The following is an 18,071-nucleotide window of genomic DNA, read 5'->3' on the forward strand; positions in this document are numbered from 1 at the left end:
GCATGCTGTGCTAGCAGTTGCCTCATGGGCACTGTTCCACTGAAGAGGTGACATCTCCCTTTGTACCCCAGTCATTGCTCTTAAATGAAGCTGGGATCTTTCCCCTTGTTTCTGAATAAAACAAAACCTGATCCAAATTCCTGGGACCTGGTAGCAATGCTCACGCACAGTGAGGAGTTCTCAGTGCAGTCCTGCCTAGGCAGTGCTTACTGGCCACCCTTGTTGAGTGGGAGGCTCCTGAAAGCTTTCTGGACAGCTTTTTTTTCAGCCCAAGGGAGGTCAGTCATTCCCTTCGTCTCTCTCTGAGGTCCAGGCTTGGGCTGGGCCTGCCATCTATTTTGGTATCCTCTTAGCAGTTTGTACAATTTTTCTTTGGCTCCTTTATCCTTTCTCTCTCCTTTCTGAAAGTATAGTTTTGGTTCTTCTTACATCAAGGGTTGTCCCAGCACTGCATTTCTTGCCCATGCTCCAAAAGATCAAAATGGATGAGAAACAGGGAATTTATGAGGATTTAGAATGAGGATGAGACCTTCTTTCCCTGCCTGCTGTCTCTGCAACTCTTTGCCTTGACAGTCTCAGGATGTTCTTTTAGTATCGGTGTTGTGAAAGACATGGATGCTATCATCCATCACTAGTTAGGCCCTCATGCTTGTGAGATTCTGTCAGTTTTCAGAGCTGCTGGGCTATTTTTATTGGAAAAAAATTACTTTTTAGTGACACATCGCTGGGGAAAATTATTGCACCATCTGGTGGTTTTGGACCTCACTCATGAGGATTTAGAGACACACGGCTTGATGGAAAGATAGAAGAATAATTTATTCATAGGAGTTTTGCTATTCGGAAAAAGTGTTTGTATTCTCTTTATAAGGCATAAAAAGGATTGGATAAAGTGAGAGCCTGGATTGTCTGGGGAGCATTGCAAATAGTTCAGGAATTTAGTGCAGTTGCACAGGTCAGGACTTGTTAGCCACATTATTTAAAGTTCAACAAAAGAAACAAGAAAGCACGAACCTTTCGCTAATCCTCACTTTTAATAAGCGCCTGTGTGACAGCCATGTCAGGAGCTGCTCACTCACACAAACTGGTCAGATGTTTAGATCACCAGGCCCACAAACAGTTCGCTGCTAGAGGAAACTGGGAACCCAACAGAGCTGCTATGCTTCGACATGCATTTGTTGGTGGGTTTGAAGGAAGGGCAAGGAGGGATGGGGAGAATGGAGAGGGAGAAGGTGATTTTCTTGTTGATTGCACCTTCATAAAGGATATTTTCCTTCTGAAAATTGGATTATTCAATTTATGGAGATAGTCAGTATTAAATATTAAGCCAAATAACTTGTTAAAGCTGCTCAAAAAAAAAGAGACTCTTCCCACAGTTTTTCAGTTTACCAAAAAAAAAAAAAAAGAAGAAAGCAAGATGGAGTAGTTTTATCTGAATGAGAAAAATGCTTCTAGAGTAACCTTTCCTCTCTTAGTACCATCAGGTTAGGGCAGTCTTTTAGGACTGGCAGCCCCCAAGGACCATCAGACACAGGTTCAGCATCTTCACTGCAACTTTTTTGTCCTTGGCACACTCAGGCTTCCGTGCCTTGGCTGTCTGAGGAGGAGTGGGAGCACAGGAGTGTGGGCCTTGCGAGGAGTCCTCTGAGAGCATCTCAGTTTCTGGTTGTTTTAAGGGCATTGCTGGGAAGGTGAGTTAAGGCTGTCTGGGTGACCTAACTGTGCTGGTAATCAAAGAAGAACAGTTGCTGCCAGCTTTGCCACTACTTACAGTTATTTTCAAGAGGAAGAGTGCTCTTTTAGGTTTAATTCTATTAGTAGAAGCAATAAAATTACAGCCTGAGTTATGAAAATTAATTGTGGAACATAGGGAAGGGAACAGTGTCTATATTTGTTTAATTCCCTTTCATGAAGAAGGAGAATTTCTGTTTTATTTCATAAATCCTTCATAATTGTTTTCTAGGAATAGGTCTTGTGGAGTGAACTGAAGTGCCCAACCTTGCTGCTTTATAGTCTGGATTTGGGGAATACTCTTCCATTTTCTGTGGCATTTTTTACTTTATTGCCTTCTCCATGCCCTTTTCTTTGTAAATCCTGTTACTGTTTCCACTTGGTGCTAAACACATTCCTGCTAAGCTGCATCAGTTCAAACCTGGCTGATGCATGTCATATTTTTGGCCTAAATTAAAGAAAATTCTGTGTCTTTTCCTCAGTTGGAATTTTATATTTCTTTTTTTCTTGTGAAAGTAAAAGGAGAGGGGGGCAAAGTGCCTGTTCTCATTCATGGAATTAGGAAAACACTGGGAACAGCAGATAAATATTTCTAGGTGTGGTGAGATTTGTGAGGAGGGGTAATATTTTTTGGTCAGACAGTTGAGGGGGTTAGAGAAACGGACAAATTTCTGGTCCTGGAGGAGTTTGCCCCTTTGGAAACTGCACGGGGCAGAGGGAGGAGGATGCTAGCCTGGGCATCGGGAAGCAGAGGAGTGTCTTCCAGTGACTGCTGCTGACCAAGATACGTGTCGCATGAGGCAAGATATTGGCAAGCATGCTTCAGGCTGTGGGTGCCCAGCAAGTGTATGATCCTCATCTCCTGGTCAGTGGTAATAATTGGAGAGAGGAGATGTTTGAGATCCCTCTGACCATGAAGGGGCTTTTTGGGAAAAGCCCTGAGCACTTGGAGGAGATGGTGACATGCAGAGTGACAGTAGAGCAAGTACTCTAAAAGATACAAGAGATTAAATTTCCTATTTAAGGCAATATATAAGTAGTGGGCCTCAGGAGCCTGCTCTGCTGCTGGAGAGACCAGGTACGAAGCTGTGGTCTGACCCAGACCTCAGCCTTAGGTTGGCACTGGGCTGGAGAGCCATTCTCTGCTCCTGGCTGAGACGGTGGCCACGCCTGGTGGTGAGCACTCCAGTGGCATTCAATGAACAAGTGTCTTAGACCAAACAGCTCAAGGGAGTGTTTGGCTGCAGTACAAAAGAATGAGGAGTATCCCTCTGCTAACAGAAACCATCTCCTGTAGTGTTTTACATCTTTGTTGGGGTGACCCAAGCAGTGAAGTCAATTGAAACTTCACCTGATGGCAGAGGTGGTGGCATCATGCACAGCCTTTACCGCATGGGGCTGGTGGAAGGCAGCCTTCCCTAACCTTCCTGCTGCTAAAACTGCTGGGACAAGGCTCCTTAAAGTCCACCTTTGCAATGGAGCTTAACCTTCCCCTATCTCCTTTTCTTCTGCAGCATTGATGCCAGCCTCCGGGTGTTAGCTGATAAAGGTATGATGAATAGGGGAGCTAATTAAAGAAAAGGGGGATGTTCCAAATATTCGCTAAGTGGAAAAGGGAGATGCCACCGCAGCCCTTCCCTCAGATGGGCTGTCACGTACCTGACTTCGTGCATTGTGGCCACTGTCTATTCACAAAACCACTTGTGTGTGTTTTTGCAGCAGCAGGGTGCACTGAAGACAACTTTATAATCTCAAACCTAACAGAAAAATGACAAAGTTAACAGTAATGAGTAAGAGTACAAAGCCAGGAAAAACTGGAATTTGTCAGCCAGTTTTGATGTCTCCCCCTGCTTTTCAAGTCACAAGTCTTGAGGTTTTTAGTCTCCTTCCAGGAAATGAATGAGATTCATAGCCCAGAAAGGGCTTAGTAATTTATGTCAGAGAGAAATATTTGTTCTTAGTTTATTGTTTTGGACATAGGAAGGGATTCAGGTGCAAGGCAGAACAAAAGGATTTATTTAATGTTTAAAACAGACTGTTTGTCTTAGCTCTGTGTAACTCAGAGTGTTTTGGCTGGAGAATCAGGATGCGATGCAAAACAACGTCCCGATAGTGCATATCTTTTACAGCATGACCTGCCTTGGAGTAGCTGACCCCATGTGAATCAGCCAGCAGTGCGTCTTTCAAATCTTAGGAATTGTTGGTTATGTGTCTTGATGGAAAATGGTATTTTATACCATTTAAATATGAATAAGTTGAAGAAGTCCTGTGTTTTCATTTTTTCCTTATTTTCTTCCTGTTTGCCACAGAATGCAGTTGAATTAATTATGTTGTTTTTTCACAACGTGGGTTTTTTTATTTCTTGATGGTTTTATTTTTGTTGTTTTTTTGTTTGTTTGTTTTTCCCCCATTTTGCCACATTTGAAATCTTCCTCAAGGGAGGAGGAAAAGAAAGTGAAAAGTGTGGGAAAATGCCATTTGTTCTGTCACAGTGAGAAGCTCTAGGAGGAGGAGGTCAATGACGAGAACTGAAACTGGAAATTGTTCTCAAGAAGAAAAATACTAAAACCCAGTTGTTTCAGAACTTTACCTTTTTTTAGTGCAAATCTTTTCTTTTTAGTCAGGTCTATTTAAAAAGCTTATTATCAGTCATCATGTCTTTTGGGTTTTTTTTTGCTTTGATTTTGCTGATCCTGGAATAGAACCACAGCAGAATTTGGAGGTGGCCTGGTCCTACCCTCCACTTGGAGCATGGCTACCTTCAAAGTTGGATTGGGTTCCTCAGGGTCAAGTTTTGAGCACCTTGAAGGACAGACAGTTTGTAACCTCTCTGAGTGACCTGTCCCAGTGTTTGACCATCCTCGTGGTGAAAAATACTTTCCTTGTACTGAAAGAACACATTTACCTTTCCATTTATCCTCCCAACTTTACAATTTGTATTTCAGATTTTAGTATCATAAAGCTGTTAGTAACTGTTTTATGTCGTCAGGTTCTGCTCACTCCTGGGCAAGCCAGGAGTAGCCCAGCAAACACATAGTCTGTAGAGGTGAAGGATGGGGAGGAATGCAAGTGCTCTTTCTAGGTGCATCAGGGGTGAAAACAGCTGGTGGAGCTGCTGAGTGGTTCTGCTACCATGTGCATTCAAGCTAGCCATGAATAAATTTAGCTTAAGGTTAGATGAAGGTTCTCAGGTTGGGCAGATAAAAATTAGTTACTAGAATATTTGTGGTGAGATAATAGAAGTTATTATTGTAGATGGTGTTTTAAGACCACAAAGGTTAATTACCGTTTATTATTATTTTTAAAACTAGGTTCTTTTGTAGCAGAGTTACTCATTTAAGATTTGGCCGCCAGAAGATTTATCTGCCGCAGTGTCAGAGCGGAGAGAAGGCTATTGCTTGTTAGGGAAGGCTTCCTAAGGCCCCCTTTTCTGCTGAGCTTGCCTGCTCAGGCCTAATCTTACTGTGCCCAGAGCAAGTTTATCTAGCTTTTTTACAGCATTATAATATACATTGAAACCCAGTGGCCCCAGGCCAAAGTTTTAATCAGAGGATGGAGTTCAGAGTAAAGTTTGCATTTTGTTTCTGTGTTTTTAATCTGACGGTTGGGGTGTGGTTAGTAACTAATCAGATGCTTAGCATGCTTAATACTGGTTGATAATATTTGCATGTGTTTTAATTAGATGGACTTATGTGCTGGCTGCTTATTAACACTATAAATGGAAAAAATTATCTAATTGGAAGCATGCAAAGAACCCACTTTGATAACTAAAGTGTGACTTTAGCAGAATTTAAGTACTCCAAACCAAGGAACAATTCTGAAACCCTACTTTTTAATGAACATTTTAACCTGGAAATGCACAGTGTTTGTTCAGGGGCTATGTTTTGGACCACAGCATTTCCTGGGCATCTAAACTTGAACTCCCCAGTGTTGTATGCATAAACACGCCAGAAAAGGGAGTGCTGGTGCCTGGCATCCAGCTGCTCTCTGCTGAGGTCCAGACTGGTGGCATAGCCTTGAGTCTGCTAAAATCCTTGCGGGGATACTCTCTGAAGTACAGAAATAGCACTGGGGCCAGTGCAAAGCACAGATGATGTTATCCATCTCTATTAAGAAACACAGCTAGGGAAAGGGAAGGTACTGGAACACATTTCTGTACTGTGTCTGAGTGGTTAAGGCATTCTCTGACCAAGTGAGACACCCAGGCTTCCCAGCATCGTTTTGGGAAGCCTGAGCCCTGCTCGTTTAAATGTTCCTCGATAGAAGAAGGTCTCAGATTCAGGCAGACCAAGGTGCTTGATTGGGCTTTGAAGCTGCGGGTTGGAGTCAGATGCTTTGTGCCTCTGTACTCCCTATGGGCTGACTTTAGCCAGCCACTCACTCATTGTGTGGGTTTTGCTCTTGTGAGACCCCACCTGCAGTATGCATCCAGCTCTGGAATCCTCAGATTCCCTCAGAAGGGAGCTTATAAGAAAGATGGAGAAAGACTTTTTACCAGGGCCTGTAGCAACAGAACAAGGGGCAACAGTTTTAATCTGAAAGAGGGTATATTTAGATTGGATATAAGGAAGAAATTTTTTATGATTAAGGTGGTGGGACACTGCAACAGGTTGCCCAGAGAACCGGTGGATGTCCCATTACTGGAAGTGTTCAAAGTCAGGTGGGACGGGGCTTTGGGCAAGCTGATGTGGTGAAAGATGTCCCTGCCAATGGCAGGGGGGTTGGACTAGGTGATCTTTAAAGGTCCCTTCTGACTCAAGCCATTCTATGGTTCCATATCACCATTTAGCAAGGCAGTTCTGCAAATGCTTGAGTTGGATTCAGTGGACTTAGAGGTTGTGTGTACTTGAAAACTTTGAAACATATATGCCATCTCGCTTAACAGGTATGGAAACACTATAATTCATACCATTAATGATTAATGTTGGTAACTAAAATGCAGCAATGATCATTGTCTCCAAAGACTGAAATTAGAAATATTTTGCAGACCTTTGAGGAAAAAAACCCTATAGTTCACTACTTTCTTCTGTGGCCTAGGATCCTGCAGCAGATCCTGTGTCCAGCTGGACATGTTTTTGCCTACAATCTGAAATGGGGAGACCAAGAAACAGTTTTATTGCCCAAAACCTGCAGAGAAAAGAAGTGTTGCACTGGCAGGCTAGTGTACCAGATCACGTGTTGGCCAAGCACAAATAAGAGGGAAGTTTGAAGTGACATTTTATATGTGTGTTCTAGAAATACTTAGGTACATATTATGTATATGTTTAGTGATATTCTGGTTTAAAGAATCCCCCCTGCATCTTGTTAATGTGTCTGCTTCTGTTAGAACTGCAGTGAAATAAAGGTTTCAGATGCTACACAAAGGTTTGCTGGCTGTTTCAGTTCTAGAGTCTGTGTCCTAAAGCTCCCGTTTGATCTGATGCCTGGAATTTGTTTCATTTATTGAAGGAAGTTTGACCTGGTTTTCTGGGATTTGACTCTGTCTGAAAGTTTTGATTCCACATGAAACGGAAAGGTAAAAAGTCTTGGATGGGTTGCCGTCAAATATTCAGAGCAAAAGCTGATGACCAGTGGAGATCTTGGAGTAATTCTCCTTGTGGAACAGTAGAGCAAGCTTCTTAGGTTCCTTACCATTCTAGTTTTATGACATGGGGAGATACAGGGTTTTTTAATATGATAACACTTCAAGTCCAACATTTTCGAAGGAGGCTAATGATGTTGGGCCCCCAGTTCTGAGAGGGCATTCTAAAAGGTCCAGCTTTGCAGAAGGCAACTTTCCCATTAAGATGTCCAGAGAGGATGTACTCAGCTGAGACATGACAGCAGCCTTTAATTATGTGAAAGGAAGCTGCAAAAAGAAAGGAATGAAGTGTTTTTCATGCTTGTTTCGGATGGGACAAGAGGCAGCAGACTTATACTGAGAAAGGGTGAGCTAGGTTAGGCATTTCAAATCTTTGTAAGAGTGAGGGTAAAATTACCCCTTGTGTAGACTGTGTATGGAGGTTACGAAAACCTCTTGTCATTGGGAGGTTTTTAGAACAGATGAGACAAACATCTGTCAGGAGCAATTTAGGTTGAGCCAATCCTGCCTTAAGGAGTGGACTAGAGGTTTTTTTTGATGATTCTATAAAATAAATATTCCTGACACTTTCAGAGGGAGTACTTAAATTGAATAGGAGTCAGCCATGAGCCACTCTATTTGCAAGTAACTACATGATACCTTTGCTCAATGCATAAATGTTTCTGAAAAACATGTTTATTAGCTTTTTGGCTACATAACTGCTCTCTCTGCTGGGCGATTGCTTTCCATCAGGCAGTTTTATCTTGTAAATATTGATGCAGAGAGGAAATTTGACAGCAATTTGCTGTTGATTTTAGCTGTATTTTTTACACAAATGTGTGCATGTACCTACATATGCTTCAGGAGCTTCACCTTTCCTTTGCCACTGCAGTGTATAATTTTCAATAACATGTTCTGAACTGGTTGGGTAACACAGAAGAAAAAGTCCGTTGAATCAGGATGATAAATTTCAATGGAATTTCATAAATCACTGGAAATTTAATATATTTCAGCCAGTAGTTCTGAGATCTGTAGAGTAACTGCCCTTAAATACTTGGCCCTTGTGAAAGTACCCTTATATTTAACTTCATACCAAAATATCAGTGTAAGGAACAGGTTGAGTGGCACTTGAGCTTAATTTTATTTATTGCCTTTAAATTGTAGAGGCTTTGTGTTTGAGAATGTATGTAGACAGATAAAACCTTCTTTGAATAAAGGCCAGGGAAGGGCTTGAGTGGAGAATCAGCATGTAGTGACTAAGTCATCGTTGTGTACTCTTAGTTTAAGCCTCATACCGTTGAGCTTGATGATTATGTGCTAAAAAGTGTGGAGGAAGTATTGGCAGGTGAGGTCACCTTTCTGAAAAGACAGACGCAAGAATTATCCTGTATATTTTACCCACATGTGTGTTAGTTTATGGCTCGCTGTGCCGCTAAGGATCTCTTACCATGCTGATAAGCAGCCTGCCTTGAAAAATCACACCCTTTTTTTTCCTTTTCCTTTTTTTTTTTTTTAAATTTAGATACTTAGCCATGCTTCCAGATGTTTTGTGTTGCTGAGGCAATGCAAAGCAGCTGGAAAATTGCCTCTTAACTATCTTCTGCAGTATATTGGGGCATCTCTTGTGCTGAATGCTATACTATATACAAAGAAAGAGAGAAATACTGAGATTAGCTAATTCAAACTGTTTTCTTTGACTGCTGAAATTAGGTGGTATTTGAATATCCTAGTTTAGCTCCACAGATGCAATTAAGTATCAAACTATTTATTTCAGTGAAAGATGGATTCTGCCAAAGTACTTTTGTAGGTCTGAACCTGAGCTGTGATATTTCTATAGATTATAACAAGTTTCTTTTGATTCTTCCTAGCAAATAAAATGCTAGGTTTTTTTTACTGATGATTTTGTGTGTTTGCTGTGTTTTTTTCAGAGCCTAGACATAAAGAAACTCTTCTCCACCTTGTGATGAAATTGGGCTTGGTTAAGCTTTCTCAGTTCTTAGTAGCCCAGCCTGGAGGGTCATCAGCATTAGCATTACCTAATGAAGATGGAGCAACACCGTTAGATTTGGCTTTACAAAACGGGCACTCCAAACTTGTTGAGGTCTTCACAAAGTGAGTATAACGGTTTGCTGCTTCCTATGAAAAACTATCAGTTAGGGGATGTGCGGAGTACTGTTGCTTTTCTAAGAAGAGTTGCCTATTTTGTGTTGGTTTCTGTTGCTTTTTGCCATTATTACCATTTTAGGTGATAAACTTGTCTTTACAATTAAAAGTAGTTTATGATGTGCATCCTTTGCTACATTTGCATGTGAATTAATAGTCAGTTAAGTGACAGAGGACCAGCTGCACCATCAGGTACCTCTCCCAGCACTGTCACAGCTGAATCCCGATGCATTGCCAACAAGTAAAGACATTCCTTAAAATAGTTATAGAGAAATATTTAGATATGAACAGAATCATAGGACCTGACTTTCACAAAACCTCAGCAGACTTTGTGACCTCTGTAAAGCTCAGGTTTGAATGAAAAAGGGAGAGTCAGCAGCAAAGCCAGTACTGCAGCTAAGTCTCTGCTTTTGCAGGAGAGCTGCCACACTGACAAATGACTTAAAGGACAAGTGCTTTCTGGCACATTTCAGCTGTCTGGAGTTTCCTCTGTACAGACCTGAGGAGCTGTGTGGTGTGTGTGCGCACGTGTGTGTGTGTGTGTTTTGGGGTACCAAATGTTCAGCATCAGATGCCCCTTCTCACTGTTGGCTTTTCTTTGCAAATAGAAATATGCAAGAATTGGGTTACATTTTTATTTTAGTATGTGGCTCTTCTGATTCTGGCTCCATGCAGCATATAGTTTATGTGAGACTTAGCGGTACTGCAGTTCTAAAAAAAAATACTTACAACACTGGTACAGTACATTATGTTATGAAGGTCTCATTTGTTTGTAACATCCAAACAATGCTGTATTCCCTTGAGAATGGTTTTCACTGTTGTGGGATAACAAACCTGCTAGCTGCCACTCATGTCCTACTGCTATATATGGCAACATTAACAGGAAAAGGTACTATTGCTACTTTGCAGCAATAAGGAGAAGTAGGAATTGTCACGGCTTGTTCTTTCTGGCTTATTTTACTAGGGAGTAACCCTCTAGACCTGACATTGTTTTTTCCCTGCTGATGGCTAGAAGTAGCTGTGCGTTCTTAGGCCTGAATGGAGTCATTGGTAAATATCTGTTTGCCCAGCTGTGTTTTTGGTGGATGTTTCAGATTTTCTGCCTCCGGTTTTTGCAGTGGGTGCGTTGGGATCCTGATGGGCTATGCTGAAGGCAAGCAGGAAGCTCGCTCCGGTTGTGTTTTTGTTCCACCTGTGTGTGGAGCATCTGCTTTGGTTTAAAGAGCGTGTTGTTTCAGTTTCCAGGGCAGTCACTCGCTTGACATTTCACGAGCGGAAATCAGCGAGGGTGCTTGCGTGCAGTTTGTTCATTCATCAGGAGCTCTGACACTGACATTTAGCCACACTGCGCAGCACTTGCTGGAGTCAGACATTAAGCTCTTCAGAAAATACTTCTGGGACAGACCTCTTCTTTACCAGGTAGGTGCCTATCTAGGTCAGGGTGCTGTCACAGATTTTCTTCATTAATTTCCAGCTATAGACTCTTCAGGCTAGATTTTTTTTCTTGAGTAGCCTTTTAGTTTAAGCTGCCTGTGTCACTAACGGCCAGTGTAATTGCAGGATTACTGTTGTGTAAGTGTAGCACATTGTACATGTGAAGCTGGAGGATAAGAGAGGTTGAGAACTTTACATCCCCATCCTTTACATCCCAAGTTGCTTTTGAATCATTGTGGACTGTACAGTGAATATCTTTCCCTGAAATCTCTGTGTCTTAATTGCATTGCTATTGTATTCACTTTGGTACTTTGAAAAATTTATTTAGTTTCATTCTTTTGTCTGGGAGCCTTTATCAAGTGCCAACACTAGTCTATTATTTACAGCAGAAATACAGGGTCCAGACTTTTGCTGTAGAGTTTAGTTATGGTGTAGTGGGTCTTATTTTACTGTAAGGTGTCTGGAGAACTGCTGTGATATTCTTCAGGACACCTCTCAATTTCAGTAAAGTAAGGAGGAGAATACTCGAAAGCACAAATTCTTCAATAGCAATGCAGGTGGTCACTTATGTTTTAAGATTGAGACTGCATGACTATATAAAACTAGTGAACTAAAAACACTAAAAATAGGCTTTTCTCTTTTTCTGGTCTTAAAATTCAGCTTTTCTTTTCCATGTTTAACTTCAGGTTTCCTTATTTGTGTGCTGATTTTTCTTGAGTTATCTTTATTGATTTCTGCATTTTTTTTAACTTACAACACAATCCAATTGTTACGTTTAACACAAAAACTTGAGGTGTGATGTATTGTGTAGTCCTTATGTATAATCTCATGTAACTACACTGCCAAGAGTTTGATTTGTTCCAATACAAGGCAGTTATTCTGTGTGTTTGTAGCTGTTTGTTCTGTGTTCTGGTAGCTTGCAGAATACCTACAATTTGTGCGTGGCTTTTCCACAGAAACAATAGTAAACCCAATAGCAAAACCAAGACTGTAATGAAGAATGCATTGTTATTTATATCATTGGCTTTTTCTTGCACTCATCAAATCCTTGTTCTTCTTTCAGTCTTTGAAATGGAAAAAGAAAGTGTGGTATGTTTCATGTTTGCATGGCTCTCAGAGACAAAGACTCTTAAAGGCTGCAAAATTCTGTACTTGGTATTTCCAGGAAAAAGCCTAGTTCGCTTCACTTGCGGGTTTCCCTTTTGCTTATTCCTCTAGTTGCAGCAGTCTAGATCCTCTGTTGTGGGGACCCTGTTCCCCCCCTGCCCGGCATCAGTGTTGGACTACTTTTAATAAAGCAGAAATAAGCCAGAATAATTGGGAAGATCACATGGTTTAGTTAATTTCCTATACACCAGGTATCATCCTGAAGTGTATCTAGGGGCATGATCAAACTGTCATGTTTAGACTGTGTATTATGTCCAAAAGGTAAGGCAAAATTAATTTTCTTTCTGTTGCAAACAAGGACTTGCAGCCCTTAGTTGGATTGAAAGCATAAGGTGAGCATTAGAGATTCCATGATACATAGTCTTTTTAAAATAGAGGTAGAATTTATTTCTGTACTGGAATATTCAGCTCATCTACAGCAGACTAAGACTATACATCTAGTTTATTGTATCTTAAGACTGCATAAATGACCACATTGCTATTTTAGATGTGGGTCAGAAAGACATGGACTAAAGAGAAGGAGCTTGTCTCAGTTATGGTGGCATGCAGCATTGGATTTGTGTGTGTGAAATGGATGACTTAGGGAGCAGCACAAACTAATTTTGCATTTATGCATGCAAGGAAATCCCAATCTTTCTCAAGTATGTTCTTCAGTCTCTGGTCTGTGGGTTCTTTTAGTCCCTTGACTATTCCTTACAAGTCCAAAAGAGTAATGAAAAAGTTAAAACAAACAAGCTGTTGGTAAGATAGTTACCCATATGGGAGCCGTGCCTTCACTAGAAACCTTCAGGGACTCTGCAGTTCAAAGAGTGTAAACCCACAGGTTTTGTGGCTGTGCTAGGCAATACAGAAGAGAGATTTCTGAAGATGATGAGGAAGAGTGTGGAATTTCTTGAACTCTGTGCAACCTCCTTGGGGCAGAAATTGCTGTGGTGGTAGCAGCGCCTGTCAGTGAGGCTGCGTGGTTCATCATGCACCCCCAGCAGAGTCCTAAGCAGCGTGTAGGAATCATCCATTTGGCTATCTCAGTTGCTGGAGGCAGCACAGCCAGGGCAGGGGAGAGGTCCTCTACGAGAGGAAAAGAAATCTGGGGACTAGTGGACACATGTGAAATGGTGTCAGGGTAATAAAAAAAAAAAAAAAAAGGCCAAACCAGGATAATAATCCAAAATGATTAAGATAATTTATGATAATTTAAGTGATTTTGTTGCCTGGTGGTGGACAGATTTAGTAGTTTGCCACAGAGGAGTTGACTTATTTCTGACTGGTAGGTGTGAGAGTAGGAAAGTGTCTTGCACACCAACAGATGAGCAGAGAAAAATGCAACTAGACCCACCGAGGCGGGGGATATGGCTAGCTTGACAGCTGCATGGCTTTCAAATCAGTTTGGCTGCAATATTCAGCCCAGAGTCATTCCTTAATTTTTCTTTTATATTCAGGTTACCATGCCTTTTCTCTGTTTGCTGCTCTGGTAGATGGCAAATACACAGGTAACCTAACTAGAGGGAAAGACTAGAAGCAAGCAGAGTTGTAGATGAAACAATGCAAAAGGAGACGTTCTCTCCTCCATCCCCTTTGCTTATAATCTTTGAAGGTAATTGCTAAAATAAGGGACTGGATCTTAGCCCCCTCTTCCTTTTGAGCAGGAGTAATATCGTCAGTGTGTGTATCTGAGTGAGGGGTCAGCCTGGCCAGGGGCCGTGGATGTGGGGAGGGAGCAGCTCCTGCTGTCCATGCTGGGTTTACCATGTAGTCAGTGTTTAGTCCTGGTTTAGGCTCTTTAGATTTCATATCCATCAAAATTGCTCTCTTTATAGGGATGCCTTCAAGGTTAACTAGACATCTGAACAGAGCCATTGTGCAAAGCTGTTGTGCTGCTTTTCTTATAGAGAATGAGGTTATGAACAATGAAGTATGAATGTTAAATCTGATCCTTTAGATCCCTTGTGTATTGTAAGCAGGAGGTAATTCCTCTCTGAAGCTGAAAATATTTTATCGGTTTCCCTCTTGTGGAATTTCTATCAGTTTCCTCTGGAGGGTAACCGATAAAATACTCTGTGGAATCTCTGTCAGTCATTTTAGTATTGCTTATAACATATTTGTTTGCTAGTCTTTGATATTGTTTTTGAGTTTTCAGATAAATATCATGGACATCAAATACAGTTACTGTAATTTTGATTTTTTTTTTTAATAGAGTATTAATTCAAACCAAGTCGAGAAAGTGGAAGGTCCAAAAATGCCCTGCAGTACAACAAGCTCTGTAGAAGGTACAGTTTTTTATTTCATAATGTTGCAGTCTTTAAAAGCTCTGGAAAGTTGGCACAGATTCATACACTATTTATTTGTTCAAGAAGATCACATGGTTCATATGACATTGGAGACCTGTAAGTAGACAACAGTGGAATACAGTGGAATATGCAAGTCATACACTACGAGAGTTGTGTAAATCGTGATACTCCCTACAGTGCATCGGTTTTCCGATGTCAGACTGAAATTGTTCACAAAATATTGTGACATTTATAGCGGCTGGAAAAGCCTTAACTAATTTTATTGTAAGAGCCAGAAAAATGTCAGAAGGTTCCAGGAGAGGGCAGTGTTTAACTGAATGAATGCTCCAGCCTGCAAATTCCAGTAAAGCCAAATAACTCAAGTGAATAAAGATAGGAGCAGAGTAACGTTTTGTATGAATAATTTTGGCATCCAGCCCAGACTTCTTAATGTGGCAAAATTCTCATGTATTTCAGTTAGACATTCAATATTTTGGTGAGTGGTTTACCTTTGTAAGGATTGTGGGACTGTGCTTGCTGATGAGAACGCTCTTTCATTACCAAAATACCTGTGTACCTCAGAGCAAGCATTTCTTAGAGCTGAAAATAAAATCACAAAAAAAGGTCATTCTTCAGCATCAGAAGTATGACACTTTGGGTGTTTACATATGACTGTTAGGAATTAATTAAAAGTTTTAATCAGTTGGCCATTTGTTATGTGGCTGGTGCTGTATATTTGGATGAAACAACAAGCTGAAAACTGTGAGCTCTGCAAGAGGCTCGGCCTTGCTCAGTGTCTGTGCTGGAGGCAGCCCTACTGAGGGCAGCAGAAATGCGAGCACCTGCATAAATTGCCGAAAGGATCAGGACCAGACTGAGGGAAAGGAATGGGATTGCAATTCCAGGTGGCATCAGCTAGTAACTTTCAGTGAATGGATGAAATGGGGACACAGTCGTCATGTAGCTCATGTTTAAACATGTAGGCTGCCATTGTTAGTGCTGGAAACAGAGTTTTATACCCAGCTTCCCCAGCAGCATTCAGGCAACAAGTGTTCTGCCATTAGAAAGTAAATTTGCAGAGAAATGATAAGCAGTTGTTAGCAGTTGCAAACTATGCATCTGTTATTGTAAATGTAAGTGGCAATTTGCCATACAGGGTTTGTGAATGACTTTGGTGAGGCAATGTGCAAATGCATTGACTCTGGGTATTCATCTGAGTGCCATACTCTGACCAGCGTGATCTCTAAGCTGCTTCTCGGGGACAGAAAGTGAATGGCCTGGATTGGTAGCACTATACGTGGCAGTAGTTTGGGCAATACAACTTCTAGGTGATGATTACTGTGATAGTTTTCACTAAAAGTGGTTTTAATTCAGGCTGACTTGGGACAAGCAGATAACAAACATCAGTGGATATTGATTGCCCAGAGAGAGAATGACCAGTTCAGGACGTCTGGTCTCATTTTGGATTCTGGTTGTAAAGCTTCTCATCTTCTCCTTATGCCAAAGATATTGGCATAGATATTGGCATAAGCACATCTAACTATTTGTGTTTTCTAAGGAAGCTATACACTTTTGTGCCTTTATGCATCAGAGTTATGTTTTACCTGTTTTTTAAAAAAAACCCTCATTTCAGTTCAACAGCAAGAAAAGCATGCCATGTCTTGGTAGTATCCAGGACCTATACAAACAAATTGTAATAATCATGCTTGCAGTTGTCTACTTGTAGACATGAGGAGCCTGTAACTATTGTTAATACGCTGATGGGCAGCAAAGTTTTTTAATCATCTTGGGTTTTGATAATGTCATTGATGAATTGTCATAATGAAAATGCCATATTCGTATAAATGAGACTTTTTTTTTTTTTTGGCCTTTTTCACTAACCACCGCCAAATCCAGATACTGAAAAATCATGATCATTACTGGTGACTTGTAGCCTGTCTTACACTCTCCATTTGCCAGCATTCAGGAGACCAAAGGAACTTTTTTCAAGATTGAGTTAAAATTGTTGCTGCTAGAAGCAGAAATGATATGAAATGATTGACAGTACTTTTTACTACATTCTTAGTTGCATTCAGTGAACTCCTTTATAAAGTGGCTGCTAAGCTCAGGGCATTAATTTGGCACATTCCTGTCATGAAAGGATCCCCCTCAGATTTTAAAACTGCTGCCATTCCAAGAAGTAGTAACTACTCACTTCTGGGTGGGCCTAAAGGCAAGATCAACAGACCTCTAAAAGACAATGCTATCAGAAGCCCTGAGCTATTACCGACTAGAGGTTGCTATAGCAGTACGTTGCTTCTTGTGAAATGCAATCATACGAAAGCAGTGGGTCAGTGTAAGGTGATGCTACTAGCTTAGCAGTGAATCTCCCATAGCAACTTAATTAAATTCAAATACATGGAGTGATACATTATCCTGTGAGGATGCAGAACAGAATGAGAAATAGATGGGATTTTGGCTAATTCAGTAGTTTGTGCTTTTTTCTGTTTTCTGACCTTGAAATTCCATGCCCATGAGTTGACTGAATACCGTTATCTGGAGGATAAGCCATTTGCTTCTACAGAACATTAGGTACAGAACAAACAGCTTTTTATTTCTGAGAATTGTGGAACTGAATAATAATAATGCCAATTGCATGGCAATACTGCAAAAAATATCTTCCCACTGAAGCTTTGAAAGTAAGTTTCTGCAGTTACAGTTACAGAAGCAATAGTCTGTTCCTTCTAGCTGAAACGTGATGCCTGGGATGCTTTGATGGGACTAGTGATTTTGTGCTCTGTGATTGCACTCTGTTAGAATGCAAGGACTGCTGTGGAAGGTTAATTGAAGAAGGTGGATTAAGTAAAAATTAACGATCGAGATACTGATCAGCACGGACCCAGTCCTGACTCCTGTCAGCATCTGGGAGCACTGCTGAGGTCAGGGACAGCAGGCACACTGCTTGCAGTGGGCCCATAATTGCGTTCCAGAACTTCGTCTCACAGAGACCTGCAGGTTAGGGAGGGCCATTCTTGCTGAAGATTGTGCGTTTTATATAATAGGCAACTGTCTTCGAATTGTTTTTCCAAAGATATATTGATACAGCTCATTTTTAAAAAACTTGAGTATAGACTTTGTGCAATGCCAGGAAAGGACAGAGGTCCCAAAACCCCGCATTCCTCAAGGCAGTCCACCAAACCACTGTATACTGGCTGCTGAGTCATACTTAGCTTAACTGTTTGCTGGAGCTGGAAAATGGAGAGGGATTTGTGTATCTGAGAACAGATGTGAACCTTGAGTTGAAAGATTCAATATAAAATGAAACATATTTACCAATATAACTCTGGCTACATAATTATTATTATTTAGTAAAATATATTTACTAAATAATAATGTTTCTGGAAGCCTGGGTGATGCTGGTGTTCATTTGCATTCCTGTAGCCAGATTACTCCTCTTTGCTGTTTCCCAATAGTCCTTGAGGCTGTGTTTGGGCAAAAGGTGCAGAGTGTCGTCCTTGTTTTGCATGTGCTGCGTCCTTCCCCACAGCCATGGGAAGAAACCATAAAAAAAAAAAAAAAGAGTGACAGCAATGAAGTTATTTTTTGGGCGGTGAAAATGCAAGGTCTAATTTTGAAAAATGCATGAAACCCCTGCAAAAGAAAAGCAGAGCCCAGCTGCTCTGCAGAGTTGGTGTGAGGCACAGCGCTAGAACTGTTGATTTCCTGAGCATGTGGGGGTTAATCAGCAGCTGGCTGACAATCTCTGTGCTTGC

General features: G+C 41.1%; 1 protein-coding gene across 3 annotated transcripts in view; it reads left to right on the top strand.

Annotated features, from left to right (window-relative positions):
* ARHGEF28 (Rho guanine nucleotide exchange factor 28) overlaps positions 1-18,071 on the top strand; it is a 128,886-nt gene that overhangs the window by 34,449 nt on the left and 76,366 nt on the right. For all 3 annotated transcript variants that reach the window (XM_087742246.1, XM_087742245.1, XM_087742247.1), the window contains 3 exons: positions 9,217-9,400; positions 10,690-10,870; positions 14,247-14,319. In XM_087742246.1, coding sequence (XP_087598372.1) covers positions 9,217-9,400; positions 10,690-10,870; positions 14,247-14,319 — 438 coding nt within the window. The remainder of the gene's footprint in view (positions 1-9,216; positions 9,401-10,689; positions 10,871-14,246; positions 14,320-18,071) is intronic.

The sequence above is a fragment of the Nipponia nippon genome, unplaced genomic scaffold (assembly GCF_047370975.1).
Source record: "Nipponia nippon isolate SJK-2023a ecotype South Korea unplaced genomic scaffold, ASM4737097v1 scaffold_8, whole genome shotgun sequence".
NCBI classification, from domain to species: Eukaryota; Metazoa; Chordata; class Aves; order Pelecaniformes; family Threskiornithidae; genus Nipponia; species Nipponia nippon.